Source organism: Harmonia axyridis, chromosome 1 (assembly GCF_914767665.1).
Source record: "Harmonia axyridis chromosome 1, icHarAxyr1.1, whole genome shotgun sequence".
NCBI classification, from domain to species: domain Eukaryota; kingdom Metazoa; phylum Arthropoda; class Insecta; order Coleoptera; family Coccinellidae; genus Harmonia; species Harmonia axyridis.
In genome coordinates, this window is record NC_059501.1 from 4,922,294 (window position 1) to 4,945,370 (window position 23,077).

The 23,077-nt window shown below is 35.1% G+C and overlaps 4 protein-coding genes across 8 annotated transcripts in view; 2 read left to right on the forward strand and 2 right to left on the reverse strand.

Annotated features, from left to right (window-relative positions):
* Nucleotides 1-6,575, forward strand: part of LOC123687553 (cyclic AMP response element-binding protein A-like) — a 91,586-nt gene extending 85,011 nt beyond the window's left edge. For all 4 annotated transcript variants that reach the window (XM_045627046.1, XM_045627048.1, XM_045627047.1 and 1 more), the window contains 3 exons: nt 1,335-1,643; nt 2,087-2,230; nt 3,732-6,575. In XM_045627046.1, coding sequence (XP_045483002.1) covers nt 1,335-1,643; nt 2,087-2,230; nt 3,732-3,938 — 660 coding nt within the window. In that variant the 3' untranslated portion in view covers nt 3,939-6,575. The remainder of the gene's footprint in view (nt 1-1,334; nt 1,644-2,086; nt 2,231-3,731) is intronic.
* A 3,744-nt stretch (nt 6,576-10,319) lies between these two features.
* LOC123687599 (ADAM 17-like protease) lies at nt 10,320-16,845 on the forward strand. The gene is made up of 11 exons (XM_045627050.1): nt 10,320-10,519; nt 10,594-10,833; nt 10,883-11,004; nt 11,061-11,369; nt 11,496-11,696; nt 11,794-11,941; nt 13,543-13,778; nt 13,836-14,038; nt 14,865-15,103; nt 15,441-15,556; nt 16,444-16,845. The coding sequence occupies exons 1-11, from the start codon at nt 10,474-10,476 to the stop codon at nt 16,747-16,749; spliced, it is 2,166 nt and encodes a 721-aa protein (XP_045483006.1). The 5' UTR covers nt 10,320-10,473; the 3' UTR covers nt 16,750-16,845.
* Nucleotides 16,753-17,854, reverse strand: LOC123687615 (protein N-lysine methyltransferase METTL21D-like). 2 transcript variants are annotated; one of them, XM_045627052.1, is made up of 3 exons: nt 17,568-17,854; nt 17,324-17,510; nt 16,753-17,130 (listed from the first exon to the last, which is right to left on the reverse strand). In XM_045627052.1, exons 1-3 carry the CDS (start codon nt 17,804-17,806, stop codon nt 17,095-17,097), a joined length of 462 nt encoding a protein of 153 aa, XP_045483008.1. In that variant the 5' UTR covers nt 17,807-17,854; the 3' UTR covers nt 16,753-17,094. The 2 variants fall into 2 exon arrangements, with proteins under 2 accessions (XP_045483008.1, XP_045483007.1); XM_045627051.1 differs by having other exon boundaries at nt 16,753-17,170; nt 17,568-17,852.
* A 333-nt stretch (nt 17,855-18,187) lies between these two features.
* Nucleotides 18,188-22,685, reverse strand: LOC123687641 (aldehyde dehydrogenase, mitochondrial). The gene is made up of 6 exons (XM_045627053.1): nt 22,243-22,685; nt 21,744-21,989; nt 21,255-21,653; nt 20,937-21,120; nt 19,003-19,304; nt 18,188-18,645 (listed from the first exon to the last, which is right to left on the reverse strand). Exons 1-6 carry the CDS (start codon nt 22,342-22,344, stop codon nt 18,340-18,342), a joined length of 1,539 nt encoding a protein of 512 aa, XP_045483009.1. The 5' UTR covers nt 22,345-22,685; the 3' UTR covers nt 18,188-18,339.
* Nucleotides 22,686-23,077: the final 392 nt, after the last annotated feature.

Below are 23,077 nucleotides of genomic sequence, written 5' to 3' on the forward strand. Positions count from 1 at the left end.
CGATCTTCCAACTTTTCGTTACCATTTTTGTAGTATGATTTGTCTTTCGCTTCAAAATAGGCCTCAGTTTCGGCGTTTACTTCTTCATTGGCTCTAAATTTCTTTCCAACGAGCATTCTTTCGAGGTCTGAGGACAGGAAAAAGTCGCTGGGGGTCAGATCTGGCGAATACGGTGGATGCAGAAGCAATTCGTGGCCAATTCATGCAATTTTGCCATTGTTTTCATTAATTTGTGACACGGCGCTATATATTGATGAAACACCACCCTTTTATTCTTCAAATGGGACCGTTTTTAAACGATTTCATCCTTTAAACGATCCAATACCTTGCGCATCCCAGAATACTGATGCAATTACCTTGCCAGCTGACTGTTGTGATTTTCCTCGCTTTGGATTTGGTCCATTGTGTGCAGTCCACTCAGCTGACTGTCGATTGGACTCCAGAGTGAAATGATGGAGCCATGTTTCATCCATTGTCACATATCGACGCAAAAATTCAGGTTTATTGCACTTAAACAGCTTCAAACACTGATCAGAATCATTAACACGTTGTTGCTTTTGATCGATTGTGAGTTTGCGCGGCACCCCTTTTGCACACAGCTTTCTAATGTACAAATATTAGTGAATGATATGTTATACACATTCAGATGATATCTTCACAATGTCTGCTATCTCAATCAACTTCACTTTAAGGTCATTCAAAATTATTTTGTCAACTTTTTTGTCGGTGACTGCCTCTTTTGGGCGTCCACAGCGTTCGCCGTCTTCGGTGCTCATTTCATCACGCTCAATCTCAGCATACCAATCAATGATGGTTGATTTTCCTTGTGCAGACCCCGGAAACTCTTCATCGAGCCAAGACTTTGCTTCAACTGTCTTTTTTCCCTTCAAAAGACAATATTTTATCAGCACACGAAATTCTTTTTTTTTCCATCTTTTTTCAAATAACAAAAGTAGCTACACTCACAACACAATATCTCACAAACTAATGTTCGGACTGCTGTCAAATTTTGGCACGTATCGTTTGAAGGCTGGTACTAAGTAAAAATCATATGGATGTGCATATGCACCGCCATGTGTGCATCAGACCGGGGACATTTAATTCGCCTAATATTTACAAGAGAAGCGACGTTATTTACTTCTCTTTGGTCCGGGTAAAACTGGTCGTTCGTTTGTTGACGACTTTTTCTTGTTACTCGGTCGAATATTCTTCCAAAATTGAATTGACCAATGTGAGCATGCGCTCTCTGCATTATCAAGGCCGTTACTCCAATGAAAAATAACCTTTTACACATTGAGCACCCTTAACTGATTTGGTCAACTCTCGATTTACAGAAAGAATCCCAAAATCTCCTCAGACAATCAGGACTGGTCATAAACGCCGCAAACACACTAACCCCACAGAGGATAACACAGATCCCCAAACTCAGCATACGACTGGAACCCACCACGACCACGCAGAGCTTCCAATTGCCTCCCACGCCACCCTCGTGTAGCAGCAGTAGCGATGACAGCGAAGATAACGTCACCGTATCGCCAGTATCAGTTCCCAAGAAGAGCAGTTTGGCCTCGACCGCCAGGTTGCTGTTGAACCACCACACGACAAGGCAGCCAATCCACACGCATCTGATCAGCTCTCAGCCGGTAAGTTAGGAATCGCCACCGAATTTCTGTGGTCTTGACAAGACTTTGCGAGGTTCGGTTTCATGAAACTGGTTTTGGATTAATGTGATTTGAAATCAAGAGCTATTATTTTGGCGAGTCTTCTCGAGCCAAATGTCGTAGGTGCGCCCTCTCTTTAAAGAGAGCTGGTGGACACTTCAGTCAGCCAATCCCCTCACTCATCGTGGAGAGGTGATTCTGCCTCAACGCTGTGCCCTCATAAACTCTCCGGGGCCGCAGTAGAGTGTTGCGCGACGCCCATAACGCCACCTCTCGGGCAGACAGAGCCACTACATTATTATTATTAATTCTCTCTCAGCTAGACTTATTTTTTTAATTTTTTCTGTTTGAATTTCTTGGAGATATGAATGCGTTTCTTCATATTTATGATACCTGAATACCTATAAGCTCACTTCAATTTGCAGAAAGGATCAACGGGTACCCTCATCCTCACAGAGGAAGAAAAGAGGACTTTAATAGCAGAAGGTTATCCAGTTCCTACACGCCTGCCACTGACGAAAGCTGAAGAGAAGTCCTTGAAGAAAATAAGGAGGAAAATCAAGAACAAGGTGAGAATTCATTTCAACAAAAGGTTCCAAACGAAAAATTCTTGCAGTTTTTGTTGGAAAATGAAAAAAATAACACTAACAATAAGATCCGAGTCTAACTAATAAAAATTTTCCAAAAATTCGACTTTTTCGTGACCTTCAAGATTCAAGAGTGACACATGTCCTCCAAGAAGATAATTTTTTTGCGCCTGGAGACGTTTTTCCTTAATTTCTGCTCTCCAACAACGTTGTCTAATATCCAATAACGTGTAATGTTGATGGTTCACCTTTGTCAATGGACAATATTCCATGTACGTCTCAAAATACGGATGACATAACCTTGCAAGTTGATGCTTGAGATTTTGGTCGCTTTGGACGGATTTCGCCGACTGCTTTTATTCAGCTGACGCTCTCTTGGACTCAGACGTGTAGTGATGAATCCATGTTTCATTATCCATCATGCAGCTAAAGGGTGTTTTTTTTCGAGATATATAACTTTAAGTTGGCATTACTGTTCAAGATGGCGACCGATTTAACAGCTGTCAAGTGATTTATTCTCAGTTTGGTTTGGAAATTCATCGTGAATAGACTCACGCCTGAACATCGCTTGCAAATAGTGCAATTTTATTTCGAAAATAATGGTTCTATGCGAAATACGTATCGCGCTCTATGTCCATTTTATTTTGTTTAGCGATGAAGCGCACTTCTGGTTGAATGGCTACGTCAACAAACAAAACTGCCGCATTCGGAGTGAAGCTAATCCTCAAGAGTATGTCGAAACACCGTTACATCCAGAAAAACTGACTGTTTGGTGCGCTTTATGGGCTGGTGGAATCATTAGTCTGTACTTCTTCAAAAACGATTATGGCCAGAACGTTACAGTCAATGGTGATCGGTGTTGAGCCATGATTACTAACTTTTTCATTCCTGAATTGAACAACCATGATGTCCAGGAGCTGTGGTTCCAACAAGACGGCGCAACATGTCACACAGCTCGTGCCACAATCGATTTATTGAAAGACACGTTTGGTGACCGCCTAATTTCACGTTTTGGACCTGTGAATTGGCCTTCAAGATCTTGTGATTTAACACCGCTAGGCTACTTTCTGTGGGGCTATGTAAAGTCATTGGTTTATGCGGATAAGCCACAAACCCTTGACCATTTGGAAGACAACATTCGCCGTGTTATTGCCGATATACGGCCACAAATGTTGGAAAAAGTCATCGAAAATTGGACGTCCAGATTGGACTACATCCGAGCCAGCCGTGGCGGTCATTTGCCAGAAATCATATTTAAAATGTAATGCCACAAGATTATCTTGCGGATAAATAAAATTCATGTTAATCGAATAATCCATCGTTGTTTCATTGCAATTTAAAGTTCTATAGCTCTAAAAAAAATACCCTTTAGCTACATGTTTTGTTGTTTGAAAGCAGCCTAAAAAGGAGTTTCATCCGATGTACAACTTTAAGACTTTAAGAGTGTACTTCAAGAGTACAATGAACTCCTTCTTTATTTCAGATATCAGCTCAAGAGAGTCGAAGAAAAAAGAAGGAATACATGGACCAGCTAGAAAGGAAGGTTGGTCTGCTAGTGACTGAAAATAACGAATACAGGAAGAAGATCGAAGACTTCCAAGACGCCAACACCTCCCTCTTGGCGCAGCTCCAGAAACTCCAAGCTATAGTGGCCAAAACGCATCCCCATCTCAAGCTAGAAAGTATTTGAAAGATTCCGAGATAATTATAAAAATTTAATTTATTATTTAGAAAACGCTGAACGACAACACGTTTGGCGCTTTCGAGATAATTCTAGATAGTGTACGCGTTTAAAATGTGGTAGTAGGCGGCGTTAAGTTTAGATAGAAATGGTTGTCCCCATGGTTCCGTGTTGGATCCTGGAAACTTCGCGCGCATTGCGATAATGATACTACGAGATTATTTTTGTACAACCCTTTATGTCTAGAATCCACCACTGAACTTGTGTATACTGTCTTCCAAAATATGAGTTTAATAATGTTAAGGTGTAAATTTAATACATTCCGAACACCAAAGTTGAAATATTATATTCGTGTGTTGATTTTATGTTTGGAAGGAAGATATTATGGAATATTTGTCGATGGATTATACGGGATGAGCAATAGTGTTGGTTCGACTGGCTACAATATTATGCGCTAGACCAAGTTCTGAAAAAAAAATTGTGTTCGATGATTTTTCAAAAATTAATATTTAAATATAAAAATCTAATTTCAATAAAAAATTCTTTCAGAAATTGTGTGATTTTTTTCAGATACGCCAAATATTTTTTAATCCAGCTATTCATTTATTTTTAAAGAGAGTGATGCAGTAGGTACCATCAAAAGAAAAACACAAAACAATAAAGACCACTTCTAATTTCGCTGTCACATACTTTTCATAAATTTCTTATAGAATTTTTTCCACGATTTTCAGAAGACTCTATAAGATTTTAAAGTCAGTCGTAGGTCAAGTTTTTTTTCAGTTATCTGACAGTGCTAAAAACAGTGGCGACGCCAGGAGGGGCCCGGGCCCCCCCTGAAATTTTGCTGCCCCCCCCCCTAAAGTTTGCCATAGTAAGGCATATAGATTAGCAGAACTATAATTTCGCTTTACTTTGCCCCCTCCCCAAAAAAAAATTCGGCCCCTCTTGGCCACCCTTGTTTTTGAAAGTAATGTCGTTTTTAACCTAAAAACGACATATTACTTTCAAAATCAAACATCATGTAAAAAAAAACAATTACAACATAACATAAAAGAGATATATCTGGATTATTGTCTTACATTTCATATCAATGTTACACAGTGTCGACGCTAGGGGGGGGGCAGGGGGGCCCAGCCCCCCCTAAAATTCTGCCCCCACCCCCCTTAAATTTGACATACTAAGGCTAAAAGATAAGCAGAACTATAATAATTTTGCTTTACTTTGGCCCCCCCAAAAAAAATCTGGCCCGCTCTTGGCCACCCCTGTTTTTGAAAGCTGGCGTCGTTACTGTCCCAACATCAAAAAAATATATACAACAGTCTAACCAACAATTGCCCCTCCTCTATACATTCACAAGAGTGTTAAATGTACTTAACTGTATTATAATATATACGAAGATATATATTAGTGCCTTTCAAATGCGAAGTGTTATAAATTTTATTGAAATTATTGTATCAATAGGTAAACGTGCATTCATCGAATCAAATGAATATTATATTTATATAGAAGAGAGCTTTGATGCTCATTTAACTTTTTGAGGTGTATATAATGAAGTTTAATCTATCCAAGAAGAGAACTAACTGCTTTCGAAGTATTAGGAGATATTGGGATATTAAGAATAGAACAACGTTATTGTCAAATTCAATGTTTTATGTTAGGTAAATTGTTTTTTCATAGGTAATTTTTTTGGTTAATATTGGATTTTTTTCAATAAAGATATCTTTTATTTCAAAATTCCATTTTTTTTTTCAATATCAAAACCAGAGTTCTAGTTAAAAAAATCCAAATTTGTTTATATTAGCAGGATAATCAGCTTAAATAAATCCTGAAGTTTGTGGTAAGCCTTAGTCACTGCAACCATTATGTTTCTTTGGTAAATATCGGGTTTTTTTGTCAATAAAGATATCTTTCATTTCAAAATTCCATTTTTCGTTTGATATCGAAACCAGAAGTTAAAAAAATTCCAAGGGAGTTTATATGAGCAGGGTAATCAGCTGAAACCATTATGTTATTTAAGTCAATGTTTTGAGAAGAACCCCAGACCAAATTGTTATGGAACACATTTCAATGTGTAATAAGATATAGGAACTAAGTTCTCAACATTTTTTTCTTACAATAATAACGTAAGTTTTTTCCTCAGTTCTTTTTATGTGTTCTTGGATAAAGTGCAATTAGCAAAGTTGGTGCAATCATTGAAAAAATTCCTTATTTGTATCTCCATACTTTAAAACGTTGTAATTTTTTCAAACGGAAATATAAAACGATAAAAAAGTCGTTGAGGTGAATTTTTTTGTAAACAGAGTAAAATTAAAGAGAAACAATTGTCAACCAATGGTGAGAATAGTAAAACTAAAATTCATTAATATTTTTTTCATTTCATCAAATGTGTGACTATTTTTATGAAGTTCTTCATCTCCATTTTATAAATATTAAAATTTTGCCGTCATTTGGTTCATTTCTTTAGATTTATTTCGAACCTGACAATTTTTCCTTATATTTTACGACTGAAAATGATATAAAATCCAAACTGTTTTCTTATGATTTGAAAGTGAGAAACGACCAGGCAAGTTACCTGCAATTATTGCAGGTTTTTACATTGACCAATATTTTTATCATTGTGTAAATGTATTAAAGAAAAATTCTTAATTGTGTTTTTTTTATTCAAAAATATCGGTGTATGTTTTCCCAAGTTCTATTGGAAGTGATAGACGTATCAATAATATTATAAGTTTATCATCACAACTTAATTTATTGAAAAGAAAATGTATTTAGACCATATAACGGTGAAAAGAAATCATCATGATTCCTCAAACAACTAGCTCTACAAGACCATATTGATGAAATGTATCCAATAGCGTGAAGAAGCTATGAGATGCGGTACACGTAAGCGCATCCGCCCATAAAGTGTATGGAATATTTGGTAATGCTTTACGAAAAGAGTTTTTGCTCAGATCAGCTTCAAAATTTTTATATTTCGAAGAATCTTCGATCTTGTACACCTATCCGCCATTAGATGTTACATGAAAGAACTTGGAAAATTCAAAGTTTGATATCATGAAGAAATTTTCATACTGAAAAGCTACTTTGGAAATACTTGGAAATATTTCCAAAAAAAAACCTTAATCTGAAAATTTGATAGAAGAAACATTTGACCACGGCGATTACTTCTATGCAATTAATTCGCTTTAAAAATGTCTCAATTCCAAAATATTTTGAATTTTGTGAGAGGAATATTCAAGGCGGTTTGCTTCGCCCTCTGGTGACCAATTTCTGAAGCTTGTAAAATGGGTATGCATGCCCCAAAACTGAGACATTCCAGTTGTGTGTAAACTGTGCTTTTGCGGTGTAGAAAAATTTTTCTAGTAAAAATGGATGCCAAATTCGGAATCTACGATCTCGAAACTATCTAAAACTATCATAAAATGTTCGAATTCGATTGGTCGATTTTTTCGGAAAAACCAAGACTATATAACCTTGGATATTTTTTCGCCAAAAAAAGTTTTTGGTTCAGATCGACTATTAAATTTGATATTTCGAAGAATTTTTTGTGCTGAATCCGTTTTTGCAATCAGTTCCTCTCTAGGAGTCACCAAAATTGAGTTATTCCGAATTTTGTGGGAAAATTTAAAGGGAGTATGGTCTGTCCTCTGGTGGCATAAACATGAGGCTTGTAAAATGAGTATGCCTGCCCCACAACTGAGACTTTCCAGTTGTGTAAAAACTGTGCTTTTAAGGTGTAGAAAAAATTTCCTGTTAAGAATCAATGACAAATTTGGAATCTACGACCTTGAAACCCTCTAAAACTATCATAATATAACCTTGGATAGTTTTTCGCCAAAAAAATATTTTGATTCAGATCAACTTCAAACTTTGATATTAAGAAGAATTTTTCACGCTGAATTTCCATTTGTAATCAGTTCATCCATAGAATTGAGATCTTGAAGAATGTTCCATGCTGAACACTAACCCACAATCAGTTTTTTCAACATAGTTCAAAACTGAAATATTCCCAATTTCACAAGAAAATTATGATTTAATTATGTAGAAACACTTCTCTGCTAAGAATCGATACCTACTTCGGCATCTACGATCTGAAAACCCCTCAAATAACGCGGAAAACATGTTTCTGACCTAATACAGAACTAGTAACAAATGAATTATGTCATTTTTTCCTAAAAAAATCAAAAATTTTAATCAGTAGGCAATTTGGCTATACCTAGGCCATCTACCCCCATTTTACTGAACTAATTATTCCCGCGGCCAAATACGTATAGATTCCTGTGTTACTTGCCCCCTCACCAATAACGGGTTCGAGCTACTCTTCCTAGATGACACCATTGAGTTCTAAAAGAAAATGCAATTTGAAAAATTCCACTAAGAGAGTTTCTGACCGGATCTGCTTCAAAATTTAATATAAAGAGGAGATCTCTCTGGAATTATAATGAAATGTTTGAATTGAATAGGAAAATTTTTCGAATAGCGAGAGAGAGAAACTAAATTTATTGATCATGTTAATCAAATGGCTATCGACCGCAGTCTTCCAGCCAATTTTTCGAAAATTTTTTCGCAAAAATAAATTTTTTTATTCAGATCGACTTCAAAATTTCATGTTATGAAGAATTTTGTATGCTGAATTCCTATTCGCAATCAGTTTCTCCCTAGAATACCCCAAAATTGAGTTATTTCGAGAATTTAAAGTGGGTTTGGTCTGCCCTCTGGTGTTATGCCACCATAGGGCAGACCAAACCCACTTTAATCTGAAACTTGTGAATGGGAAAAAAGATGCCCCCCAACAGTTGTATGAAAACTGTGCTTTTATGGTGTAGAAAATTTTTTCTGGTAAGAATGGATGCCTAATTCGGATTCTACGACCCCGAAACCCTCTAGAACTATCATAAAATGTTTGAATTCGATCGGTCGATTTTTTCGGAGAACCAAGACTATAACCTTGGATATTTTTTCGCCAAAAAAAGTTTTTGGTTCAGATCGACTTCATAATTTGATGTTATGAAGAATTTTCCATGATGAATTCGTTTTTACAATCAGTTCCTCCCTAGAAGTCCCCAAAACTGAGTTATTTCGATTTTTAAGGGAGGAATTTTGGCGAAAATTTTTTTTTCTTCAAATCACCTTCAAAATTTCATATCTCGAAGAATTTTTTATGCTGAATTCGAACCTGTTGCTTGTTTCTTCCTAGATTTCCCAAAAACTGGGATATTACGACATTTGTGAAAAAAATGTGCTTTAAATGGATAGAAAATTATTTCTGGTAAGAATTGATGCCTAATTCGGAATCTAGAAGAAGCATTTGATGACGCCTAATAGAAATCTGCAATCAGTTTGCTTCTGAAAGGCCCCAATTTCGAGATAATTCGATTTTTGGGAATCATTTTCAAGGTAGTCTGTTCTGCCCTCTAGTGGATAAAATCTGAGGCTTGTGAATGGGTATGCTCTGATTTATACATTAGTCGTTAAAATTTTACTCTTTGGAAGTAAATATCAGTTGCTATCTGGTTGAAAAAGTTTGAGTCTTTCAAATGGTTAAGTATAGTGCTCTGTTTGGGGGCTAAAAGACCTAAGGGTTTGGTACATTTCTTTGGAGGACGAAAATTTTTTTGGTCATAACAACTTTTAATATCGAAATAAAATGTTCATGATGGCTATATAGGGTATTTGAGATTTTAAAAGGTTTCAATTCCGAGATATTTCGAGTTTTGTGGTAAAAATCCCAGCTCTTTTCCAATGGACCTTGATTGTTATGGTCTCGAAAATATAGATTAATATTTTGAATAGTTCTATGTAATCAGACCTGACACAAAAGTTATGGCACATCAATTATATCAGTTTCAATTATAAAATTACAAAAATTCAATTAAGTAGAAAATTTGCTTGCTAGTCATCTATACACAATTTACTGAACTTATCTTTGGAATAGCCAACCATGTATAGAATCCTGTGAAATATATGACATTACTACATCTTGGTTTGAGCTACTCATCTTAGATGTCACCAAATAATCAAATCGAATTCATAGACATAGAATAAAATATATTCTATGATCGAATTCAAATATGTATGATTACAAATTGTCAATTGTTCGGTTTCATCCTTTAAAATATAATAATATTGATAGATTATTAATGATCTAAGGTTTCATCATAGACCTAATATTGATAACTTACAGCAGTTTAAGACACGCACAAACCGATTTCTTCTAAATTCATCTCGGGGCGCTTGAAAGGGCGTTATAAGCTCAGTCTTTTCCCGAGAGATGCGTATAAAAAAAAAAATATTAGGTCTATGATAACAGTTCAAAAATGAAGTAGTTCGAAACGACTTTTAAATTACTGTAGATCATAAAAATAGACGTTTTGAACTATTGTTTACTGTCATTTTCTCGATGAGTAATAATTTTGAATTTCCCAATATATTTTTACTTTTTTTTGTTCCCATTTTAATGGTTTCCGACTGGAAACACATACAAAGATAACAGTTAGGAAATGCTCTAAAATAACTATTTCGTTGTATTAATATGTAACCAAATATGTCTCTCTTCAATTTTATTTTAGTTTTAAATATATTTGCAACGGGTAAGATAAAATTAATATGAGTAAATAACCACTTCATTTATACCTATGACTCATAAAATGTATGTATGTTTAAGGTTCTAATGCTTTATTTATTAAAAAATATGATACAATTAAGGCAGCTGATATAAAACATGTGATAGTGAAGAGAGGTCTAACAGATAGTTACCATCCATATAATAAGATCAAAGAGCTTCATTTCAATACTCTGGGAAAGTATTTTCGATTAGTATTAAGCCCTAACAATGATATTCTTCATTCTAATTTTAAATCTTATGAAATTGACGAGACTGGAAACGAACAACTTATACATATCGGTTAGTGAATTTTTCTGATTCAAACAAATTGTTAAGTTAATTTTTTTAGATAAGGAAGAATTCTATACAGGAAGAGTATTTGGTGAAAAATCCTCCAATGTTTCTTTGCACATAGACAATGGCATGTTGACAGGAACTATTGAGCTAGAAAAAGATACTTACCACTTTGAAGTGAGGATTATAAAAATTTTAATTAACATTAATATTGATTATATGTATTTTTCTAGCCCGCCTGGAGACATTTATCAGGTAAAGATAATGAAACAATAATGGCTTACAAGCAGTCAGATGTAAAACTTGATTGGGATAAAGATGAAGCACTACTTGGAACAAAGTCATGTGGTGTAGAACCTGATGATTATGTTTTTGAGAGCTATGATAATTCTTCATTAGTCAGGGATAAACGCCAAATCATCTTTTATGAAGAAAACAATTTTGTTCCAACAAGAACAAGATGCTCTCTTTTATTAGTCGCTGATTATACATTCTATAAAAACATGGGAGGATCCAGTACGAAAAAAACAACAAATTATCTGGTAATTACCAATTCTAGTAACTTTGAGTTGATATATAGAATGAAAATTCGATGTGAAATAATTTTAAAAACGCTCAGATAGCCCAATAGGTTAGATAAAGGTAGGTTTTTGTTAACCTTTTTGCAGATCAATCTGATTGATCGAGTGCACAAGATATACAACAGCACCGTCTGGAGGGAACATCCTCAAGGTCCAGGATTTGAAGGAATGGGTTTCTTGATAAAGAAAATTGTTGTTCATAGTTCTCCCACAAAAACTTATGATGATGCCCATTATAATATGGATCGAAGAAATATGAATAAGTGGAATGTGCGCCATCTCTTGGAGGTAATATACAACTTACTCAGCTGATTCCCTATTTATTGTTGACTATTAAGTGTTTCTCTATTGTTATTGGCTTTAAAATCACTCTCTTTATTTGAAGGTATTTTCACGAAACCCAGACAATAAGAATTTCTGTCTTGCTCACTTGTTCACCCACCAAACCTTCAAAACTAGTAATTCAGTAGTGCTAGGCTTGGCTTATATTGCTTCACCAAGAATCAGCTCCCATGGAGGCATCTGCACGAAAGGTTATTTTTTTTTTAGTTTCAATTTTGGTGATGGGAACATTTATTTTAGTTTTGAAAAACTGTTATTTGTTATTTTGGGATTATGAAAAAGTTGAAAATGTACTGCTCTATAAGATTTCAGTTCCGATATTCTTAGAAACTTTGCATACCTAAGTAGAAAGTAGCATAACCAATTTCCACAAAGTATTATAGACAGATTCCTTGAATCATTTAAAAAAAAAGTCCTATGAACATGGGCCTGTAAACGCTTTGTTTTAGAAAAAGAGTTTGATTTTTTTCAAATTTTTTTCTCATAGCAACTTCCTTTCATTATGTGTTATGCTGATTTTGAATGCGAATCTACAGGGTGATTTTTTTCTGGAACAGTGCCGGCTTTTTTCCTTCAGAACTATTTTTTGGTGGACCACCAGTAGTTAAGAAAAATATAAAAAATAATTTTGGTCCAGTACTACACATTCTGGTTTCCTGTAGTTTTGTCCTGTAGTAATCCTTCAGGAAGTTTTGGTATTTATTTACCCTATATGTAGCGAAGGTTGATAAAGATTTGATAAACTGGTATAATCATCACAAAAGAGTAGGACTACAAGAAACACTCTATCTCAAAGAAAAATCGTTTGCAGGCCCATTGTAAAGGGTGTTTTTTTAGACCTATAGAACTTTAAATTGCAATAAAACAACGATGGATTATTCGATTGGCATGAATTTTATTTATCCGCAAGATAATCTTGTGGCATTACATTTTATATATGATTTGTGGCATATGACCGCCACGGCTGGCTCGGATGTAGTCCAATCTGGACGTCCAATTTTTGATGACTTTTTCCAACATTTGTGGCCTTATATCGGCAATAACATGGCGAATGTTATCTTCCAAATGGTTTGTGGCTTATCCACATAGACCAATGACTTTACATAGCCCCACAGAAAGTAGTCTAGCGGTGTTAAATCACAAGATCTTGGAGGCCAATTCACAGGTCCAAAACGTGAAATTAGGCGGTCACCAAACGTGTCTTTCAATAAATCGATTGTGGCACGAGCTGTGTGACATGTTGCGCCGTTATGTTGGAACCACAGCTCCTGGACATCATGGTTGTTCAATTCAGGAATGAAAAAGTTAGTAATCATGGCTCCATAACGATCACCATTGACTGTAACGTTCTGGCTATCATCGTTTTTGAAGAAGTACGGACCAATGATTCCACCAGCCCATAAAGCGCACCAAGCAGTCAGTTTTTCTGGATGTAACGGTGTTTCGACGTACACTTGAGGATTAGCTTCACTCCAAATGCGGCAGTTTTGTTTGTTGACTTAGCCATTCAACCAAAAGTGCGCTTCATCGCTAAACAAAATTCGCTTATGAAAATCGGGAACAAGGGCAATCTCATTTTGCACTATCTGCAAGCGTTGTTCAGGCGTGAGTCTATTCATGATGAATGCCAAACCAAACTGAGAATAAATCACTTGACTTGACAGCTGTTAAATCGGTCGCCATCTTGAACAGTAATGCCAACTTAAAGTTATATACCTCGAAGAAAAACATCCGTTAGATAATCCCAAAGCAATTCCAACTATTCTTCACTTATAACCTCCATAATTTGCAGAATTCATCAAAGACGGATACAGAGTATACCTTAATTCCGGTCTGAGTTCCACCAGTAACCACTACGGTCAAAGAGTGATAACGCGGGAGGCAGAATTAGTTACGGCCCATGAGTTCGGACATAATTGGGGATCTGAACATGATCCGGATATTCCAGAATGTTCGCCAAGTTCCAAAAACAACGGATCCTACCTGATGTACTCCTATTCAGTCAGCGGATACGATAAGAATAATAAAGTACTGTTCGAACTCCATGTCGACCTACGATGTTTTCAATGCCTGTCTGTGTTTTAGGAATTTTCGCCTTGCAGTATTCGTTCCATCAGGAAAGTGTTAGAAGCCAAGTCGCATCTGTGTTTTTCTGTACCGGAGAATAGTTTCTGTGGTAACTCTAAAGTCGAGGAAGGAGAAGAGTGTGATGCTGGTTTGTTTGGAACCGAGGATACCGACAACTGTTGTGATAAGGAGTGTAGACTGCGCAGAGGCGCTGTTTGCAGGTATAATTATAGTTATGTTTTTTATGCCCTTTATCAAAAAAAAATTGGGAAAGCTTTTAAGCGCCCGTCACATCAGTGTTTTCTTCAATTTTTGTCAGAACAGAAAATTATCAATCATAAAAATGTCCTTAGAAGTACTATAGGTAATTAATTCCTCACGAAAGAAAAATTACAAGAGACTCACCATTAATAACCTCCAAACTTCTGTCAGGGCAAAATTCTGTTGACCAATGACAAGTAAGTGGCAAGCACTCCGTGTATAGGGCGATGTACCCTTAATATCGATTTAATGGCAACACTGTATTATTTTTTGACATTTCTTATGTCATTTGTGTTCAGTAGATTAGGTTAGGTTATGTATTATTATTATTATTTTTATGTCATTTGTGTCAGTAGGTTATGCCATTCAATCATGGAAATATACACGCTTCAGAAACGTTTAGAAATGTATTGAATTGTTTTATAAAAATCAGTACTCATTTCTGAATATACTGAGGGAAAATATTTTCGGTGGAGCGTGCATTTGGATGATATGAGCCTTAAGACATCACTAACAGAGCCAGTCTCTCAAATTTTTTCACTCTCTTACCAATTGTAAGCTCAGATGGGCGTTTATGTCGACCATAATAAGCCTGTAATGTACAGAATCATTATTTTTCTAGCATGTTTTCATAATTTTCACACGTTACTTATTGTTAAATGGCTAACCTACAACTTGACACATGACGCTTCAGATGACAGTTCTGTTTAACATATTTCATTGGAAAAGGGCCATGAAATCTGGACTTGGACATGGATAACCTACTATGATAAATTTTACTTTCAGTGATAAAAATTCTCCATGTTGCCAAGGTTGTCAGTACTCTCCTCCGGGCACTGTTTGTCGGAATGCCCAGTACAGCACTTGTGAAGGACAATCCGTATGTACAGGGTGGCATCCGAACTGTCCACCAAGTCCCCCAGTCCGGGATGGCTTGGATTGTCAAGAGAAGGGAAAATGTTCTGGGGGCCGTTGTGTTCCTTTCTGCGAAACTAGAGGACTGCAAAGTTGCATGTGTGACAAAGGTAAACTTTCAGATAACTCTTGTAATGAAAAGTTTCATTCTATTAGTCTTTGTGCCTTATCAGAGTTCAAAATAAAAAAAAGTTTTTAAAACGAAAAACTTATTCTGAACACATATTTACAACTGAGTGCCTAGAAAATTTTGAACACCTGTCAAAACTAATGTCTAAGTTTTTGAAGCAGAGTTCTATTCTTCTATAATAGAACTTTGTTAAACTGCAATTTGACAAGCCATGAAAACATAAAATAAAATATCCTGCATACTAGAGGTTGACTGAAAGAAAGCTCAATTTTTTTTTTGTTTTCAAAATTTCCCTAATGATTTTCAAATATCTGCAGCTGAAAACGCTTGCAAGAGGTGCTGCCGCTCATCCTTTGAAGGAATTTGTTTGCCTCCGGAGCCAGACAGTATTTTACCAGATGGAACACCCTGTATGTATGGGTTCTGTATGAATGTAAGTATCTTTTATCTTATAAAGGGTTTTCCAATAAGGGGTTTCATTTTCAATAACCCGCTATCTGAGCGGCTGTCATCTTTTGACATTTGACAAGTAAAAACTACGCCATTACTAAGATGTCTAATAGCGTATTGGACTGGCTGCACCAGTGTGAATCAATTCGAATGACATAATCAGCTCGAATTAATTCGAACTGGTGCAACCATTCGAATACGCTATAAAACACTGGTGCGCTTACTTACTCTTGAAAAACCTTAAGTTTAAATTGGCAACTTTTGAAAGGACTAGCCATCTTGGATTGGTATTGGTCTTTTTCACTTGATTTCCGCATCGTTTCTTATGGCGCTCACGTCGTTTTTCTGTAAACGTCATTTTGAGGTTAAATCAAAAGTCGATCAACATTTGGCAGAACAAATGAAAATTTTGAAAGGAGGCTGTTGATCAATTCTTGGTATCGCGCCTCCTTAAGGAAGAAAAAGGAGTCGCCAGAATTATCTTAAACAAAATCTAATCAGTGAACACACCAGTATTTTAGACATCTTAGCCATTACTTAAAATGAAATTGTTAAAATCCACTACAAAAATGGTGGAAATTTTGCAGACACTATTCGCAAAACTAAAGCAGTTGTCGTGGAGCACCTTCTCAGTCTATGCCAATGCTTCACAATCGATTCAATACCTTGAAGATGGAATTCTTGTATTTACCCAGAACATACTTCCGCAAATGAGCGAATGGTCATGTCATGAAAAGTTATATCATAATATAGTAATATCAAAATGAAATCTCTTATTGGAAAACCCTATATTTAGAATTTTATAATTCCTGAAAAGCCTACTAGCCTCAGTTGACGATGTACATATATGCAATAAAATAATTGTTTCAGGGACGTTGTGAGAAAACAAGACCAGAATTTGTGGAACGATTCTGGAGAATCATCGAAAAAATCAGTATTAACAAGATACTGCAATTTTTCAGAGATAATATTGTGGGTAGTGTGATAATAATAACAGCATCAATCTGGATACCAGCTTGTTATTTCATCAACAAGGTGGACGAGAAGCGAAGAAGAGAAAAACTAGAAGCGCAATGCCAAGATTTCTTCGATCCGGCAGAGATAGATCAAGTTATACATGTCAGGGTGCCAAGACCTAGACATCAAACAGGGCATCATAAAAAAAGACCATTATAAATATAGACGATAATAAAGTAATTAATATGTATTAAATTTTTATAGAAACTTTATAACAAATTATACTTATTAATGAAAATATATTATATATTTCTATATTGGTCCACTTATTTTCTCTTCCAATAATTTCTTCATTACTCATATGAATAATAGTTAAAAAGTGATATGTACTTTTTTTTTAAAGAATCGAATCGAGTCACCGTCGCTTCTCTAACTTATAAAGAACAATGTCCAAGCTGAAAAAATCCTCATCTTGTTCAGTGGGCGGGACATGTCTCATTTTGAAATGCTTCTCCAGATTAGTCATGAAGATTTTCCAATATTTCTGTTGATTCTCAGATTCCCTCATTTCTTGGCAAAGGAATATTTCTGTTTCAGGACCTGTTAGTTCAACCAAAGTTTCAATCAAAGGTTGGATGGACTAAAATCAATGTTTTGGTATATAATTTTGAACTAGTATGTTATCTGGAGGAAATTGGTGATATCTTTTTTCTTCAATAGTAATAGTCGGTTATGATATCAATAGAATGTTTAAATTCATCGAAAAAATCATGAACATACAAAACATAATTACCTCTTCATAATAAACGCAATCGGCTAAAAGTATTTTATCTGGAATTATATTCAAGTCGTTACTTTCACCCCATTTGAGAGGTGAAGATTTGATTTGCCCATATTTAGACCAGACTTGCTCATTCTTACTGATATTTAAATTTAATAGAGGAATGCATTCCGGCAAATCTGTTGAAATAACTTGTGCCCTAAAAAAAATATTCTAATAAGCATATCAAAATTTCGAAAATAGAATGTCAACATACCCTAAACAAGCTGCTGTGAGTCCTACACATCCCAAACCAGCTCCTAATTCAACCACTTTGTTTCCATTCAAGAAGTCTTTTTTTTCCGAATTTCTTTTCTCCAAATATTTTGCTAATACTATTGATGCATCCCAAACAACACAACTTACATCTCCCTCAATTTTCTGATATAAATTTAAAGTTTCTGAAATAGCTGTAATATCGTAATCTCTTATAAAAGTCCCTTTCTCAATTTCCATTTTTTATTATTTAAGAAAATATTAAAAAATATTGTATTGTTATCATAGAAATATAAGAAATTATTCTATGAAGGGGACGTACAGATTAAAGTATTCTATGATCAATAATTTAGTTTGAGAACCAGTACATAGATGGCAAAGATTAGTTCGGTCAAATAATTATAGGTGGCGAAAATGTCCATTATTTTTTTTAAGTATGGCGTTTTTTGGTTTTCATTCTGCATTTACCTGATTTTTGGAATTTATTCAAAATGTAAGGCCCATTTTATTTAGTCACTGTTCAACGGCACTATGTTTAATTAAGTCACTATATTTTTTTAAAACTTTTCATCAAAAATGAATATTGAACCTCATTGAATTGAACTAAATAAAAATACCAGATAATAAAAACTTGATATTTATTATAGCAGTAACATCTGCTAAAAACAAAACATTTGATTAATACAAATAATACGGAATTATATTCATTCACAAAAATATCAGACACAACTTGAAAAAAAAATATATATCAGTAAACTTCAACTTCGAAAAATCTATGAATTCTTCTGGTGCAGAGCGGTGATAACAGATTTCACTTCAGTGTATTGTCTGATTCCATATTCGGACATTTCCCTTCCATGTCCGGAGTCTTTGAATCCTCCGAATGGACTTTGAACGGGAAGAACGTTATAAGTGTTTACCCAAACAACACCGGCCCTCAAACCTTGTGTAATGTAATTGACTTTATCCAAATCCTTGGAAAATACAGCAGCAGCAAGTCCATAATTTGTGTTATTGGCACGCTCAACAATCTCCTCCAGGTTCTTGAACTTCATCAATTGTTGAACTGGTCCAAATATCTGTGAAATAAAAAATAACGTAACTAAAAAAATTAAAATTCAGGTTAAAAGTGGTGAAAACGAAATTGAACTGATGGTATTTTACAGTGCCGATCATCTAAAAAAAAAGATTTTTCTGAAAATTTCTGTGTCCAAGTTTTTTTTCGATGAAAGAGTTGTCACTTTGACATATAACATAAAATTTGGTGAACATAGATATTCATAGAAGCATATTTAAAATAAATGTCAGTTTGAAATTTTAGACATAGAAGCAGACAAAAACATGACAATTCGTTAACCTTATCAGTGAAATTTATTCGAAGCATTTTAATACTTTATTAAAAAATATTGTGGAGATACAAAACATCATCATCTCACCTCCTCTCGAGCAATGACATTAGATTCGTCCACTTCGGCGAAAACTGTGGGTTTCACGAAATATCCTTGTTCCCCATGTCGTTCACCTCCTGTAAGCAATTTTGCTCCTTGGTTCACTCCCTCTTTAACCAAACCCAAGATCTTCTCCATTTGAGTTCCATCAATCTGAGGTCCTTGTTCGGTATTAAGATTGAATGGGTTACCTACAACCTTCTTCTTTGCACGTTCAACAGACCTTTCAACAAACTCATCGTATACAGATTCTTGAATGTACGTTCTAGTACCAGCGCAACACACCTGACCTGGAAAAAATGTCTTCAAATATAGCTTATCTATCTGTATACAGGGTGATTCACCGGGATGGCCTATTAGACGTTTATGGAAAACTAATCATAATTTTGAGCTGAAAATTTGCGTATTGGGGTTTGAGACAATGATCTTTCTCCCTAAAATATTTCAGATCTCTACAACTTCCGGTTATACCGGAAACAGACTACTACTTCCTTATTTCAAAAGGCACACCCAGTATATTATTGCATCCTTAGATAGCTTTTTTGATGGCAATTTCGGCAATATGCCATACCTTGGGTAAAAATTCAACGGTTCATGAGTTATTGGGATTCTTATGAAAAAAAGGTGGCGATGAGGACTCACATTTTTTTTAATATTTCAGCAGAAAAAGCTTTTTTCGAAAACATTTTTTTCTTTTTCGATTCCGCAAATACGTAGCATTATAAGACTGTTTTCGGCTTGGACCAAAAATGTACAAGGTGTTTATAAGAGGATCATGAACTTGGACAACTCAAATTCATCTAAACTCAAAATTTTCAAATTAGAACCTATATTTTTTATTATTTCAGTCGATTCTACGTACAAAAATAGTCGGTGTTCCTTAAGCAAATCCTATACCTAAAATGAATACTTCAAGAGTTATCGAGGAAGAATTTCAAATGAGGAAAAACTGCTTTTCATAACTGTGTTAATAACTGTCTGTTACTTCCGGAAAACACAGAAAGAAACTAAAATTCTATGTTTGGATATCTAAATTTTACATTTCATGAATTTTAATTAATTTTTCGTTGGGATCGTTGACAAATCCTTGAACCAATACAATTTTCAATTATGAATAATTCATTACAATTCTTGATATGTCAAATTTAGTTATGAAAACATTGAATTTTAGTTTCTTTCTGTGTTTTTCGGAAATCGCAGACTACTCCACACAGTTATAAATAGCGGTTTTTCCTCATTTAAAGTTCTTCCTCGATAACTCTTAAAGTATTCATTTTAGGTATAGGGTTTACTTAAGTAACCCCCACTATTTTTGGACGTAGTATCGACTGAAATAATAAAAAATATAGGTTGTGATTTGAAAATCTTGAGTTTTGATGAATTTGAGTTGTCCAAGTTCATGATCCTCTTATAAACACCCTGTACATTTTCGGACCAAACCATAAACAGTCTTATAATACTACGTATTTGCGGAATCGAAAAAGAAAAAAAAATTTTTCGAAAAAAGCTTTTTCTGCTGAAATATTAAAAAAAATGTGAGTCCTCATCGCCACCTTTTTTTCATAAGAATCCCAATACCTCATGAACCGTTGAATTTTTACCCAAGGTATGGCATATTGCCGAAATTGCCATCAAAAAAGCTATCTAAGGATGCAATAATATACTGGGTGTGCCTTTTGAAATAAGGAAGTAGTAGTCTGTTTCCGGTATAACCGGAAGTTGTAGAGATCTGAAAATATTTTAGGGAGAAAGATCATTGTCTCAAACCCCAACATGCAAATTTTCAGCTCAAAATTATGATTAGTTTTCCATAAACGTCTAATAGGCCATGCTATGAAATCACCCTGTATATAACAAAAAGTTAGATTAGTAAAACATTTGAAACTCAAGAATTTTGCAAGAATCTTTGTAAACTTAAGCACCTTGATTATAGAACACAGCCATGTGAGCTGCTTCTACAGCTTTTGCAATATCAACATCTGCCAAAATTATATTAGGACTTTTTCCTCCCAATTCCAAGGTGGTTCTCTTGAGACGACCAACACCTGAAGCTTGCTGTATTTTAAGACCCACTTCAGTTGAACCAGTGAATGCTATTTTGTCAACCTGAAAAGCAAACATTAAATTTTAAATTTTCACCAAACTTTCAACTTTGTATGACGATTATCCAGGGTGAGTCTTAGACATCTTACTTGTAGATCTCACAACTAATCTAAATTGGTGTAAAATTGAATTTCTACCTTATCATTAGCGACCAAAGCAGCTCCAGCATCCCCAAATCCAGGAACAACATTAAGGACTCCAGCAGGGAAACCAGCTTCAGCTGCCAACTGTGCTGTGAACAGAGCCGTTAGAGGAGTTTGCTCGGCTGGTTTCAAAACTACGGTATTTCCAGTTGCAAGAGCAGGTCCAATCTTCCAAGCGAACATCAGCAATGGGAAGTTCCAGGGAATAATTTGACCACAGACACCGACTGGTTCGTGTCTTGTGTAACATAAAAGGTTGCCATCGATTGGAATCACTTTACCGTGGTTCTTATCTGCCCAACCAGCCATGTACCTAATGGCCTTAACACTGAGTCCTACATCGTCTCTAAGAGATGCCGTGTATGGTTTTCCATTGTCCAAGGTTTCCAGGCTCTGGAAATTCAACATTTATTGTTGATTTTTTTAGTTATACTACAACTAATAATTTTTCATAAATAAAGAGAATTTCTAAAATATACTTACAGCAAGGTAAGAAGCGTTGTTTTCCATCAAATCGGCAAGTTTGTAAAGAAGATGACCACGGTCTGATGCATCCATGGTTCTCCATGGTGAGCCAAATTTGAACGCCTTGTGTGCTGCATCAACTGCCGCATCTATATCTGCCTGTTCACCCCTCTGTACTTCAGTGATGACCTCTCCAGTTGTTGGATTGACTGTTGTGAAAGTTTTGCCGGATTTGGATTTATGCCATTCATTATTGATGAAGATCTTAAAAATTATAAATTAGAACTATGATTACGGGAATTTGGACAGTTGTTTTCCTTTTTCAAATCTTCATTTTGAATAAATTTGATTTGAAAATAACATTTGAAGATTAACTGCAGTTTGATCCAAGATTTTCTATATGTATATAACGAAAAGTTCCGGCTAACCTCTAAATTGATATCGATTTATCTCCAGTTCAAGTTCAAGGAAATCTGTTGTATATTATTATCATTGTTTTAACAATGTTGTTACTTACCCCACTATAAAGTACTTCTGGATTTTCAATGGGTTTTGGTATGGCTTGAGCAGAAAAAGAACATTTCTGAATTTTATTGAGGAATCTTGTTACTCGCAACATTTTCACAACAGGATCAGACGAAAAACAAACACGCTAGTCAAATGGACTATCGGTAATGTAATGTAATAACAGGCAAACTACTTTTCGTAAAATTAAAGTTGATAACCTTTTTTTTGCGATAACTGACGATAAAACGAGGAATAAACTGTTTGTTACCGATACTTCTAGAAAAAACGCTACTACAGCTGATTTTATTTGAACAATTCTATTTCGTAATATTCAGTTGACCTTGATCTCGATGCTATCCGATGAAAACGAGCTAGAAATTCAAATTGATCTTCAAACTAGTTTATATTCAAGATTTAAATTGACGATTTATATTGGTTATTAGACTAAAGGTAACACTACACGAGCGGATTTTGCTCGCATGATTTGCGTCTGAAGTGGTACTTCCACTTCGAAGCCCTTAGTAGTTTAGTGTATTTACTGTATGGAATAGGGCCTATATTTGTTGCCAAATCCCTGTAATTTTCGAATACTGAATTGTAAATGATCTGAAATTGAAAGTATTTTTTTAAATTTTCAATATATGAGGTGCTATCAAAATGAGTTTTATTCAAGAATTCATCCATATAGTTCACTCTTTTGAAAGGAGACGCAACGTTTGATTTCTAAGATTCAAAGAGTCTTCTAAATTCGTGTTTTCCCATCTGTAATTTTTTTTCTATCAAACAATATACAGTCGAACCTCTATAACTCAAACTTGAAGGGAAAGCGAAAAAAGTTCGAGTTA

Coding starts and splice junctions, on each gene's coding strand:
- LOC123687599 (XM_045627050.1), top strand. CDS start 10,474: ATGTCTCTCTTCAATTTTATTTTAGTTTTAAATATATTTGCAACGG. Junction 10,520..10,593: donor TTTAAATATATTTGCAACGG/GTAAGATAAAAT, acceptor TGTATGTTTAAG/GTTCTAATGCTTTATTTATT. Junction 10,834..10,882: donor CGAACAACTTATACATATCG/GTTAGTGAATTT, acceptor TAATTTTTTTAG/ATAAGGAAGAATTCTATACA.
- LOC123687615 (XM_045627051.1), bottom strand. CDS start 17,806: ATGGAAATTGAGAAAGGGACTTTTATAAGAGATTACGATATTACAGCT. Junction 17,511..17,567: donor CTCACAGCAGCTTGTTTAGG/GTATGTTGACAT, acceptor TATTTTTTTTAG/GGCACAAGTTATTTCAACAG. Junction 17,171..17,323: donor ATTGCGTTTATTATGAAGAG/GTAATTATGTTT, acceptor CATTGATTTTAG/TCCATCCAACCTTTGATTGA.
- LOC123687641 (XM_045627053.1), bottom strand. CDS start 22,344: ATGTTGCGAGTAACAAGATTCCTCAATAAAATTCAGAAATGTTCTTTT. Junction 19,305..20,936: donor GGCTGTGTTCTATAATCAAG/GTGCTTAAGTTT, acceptor CATTTTTTCCAG/GTCAGGTGTGTTGCGCTGGT. Junction 18,646..19,002: donor ATGTCATTGCTCGAGAGGAG/GTGAGATGATGA, acceptor TTTATTTCACAG/ATATTTGGACCAGTTCAACA.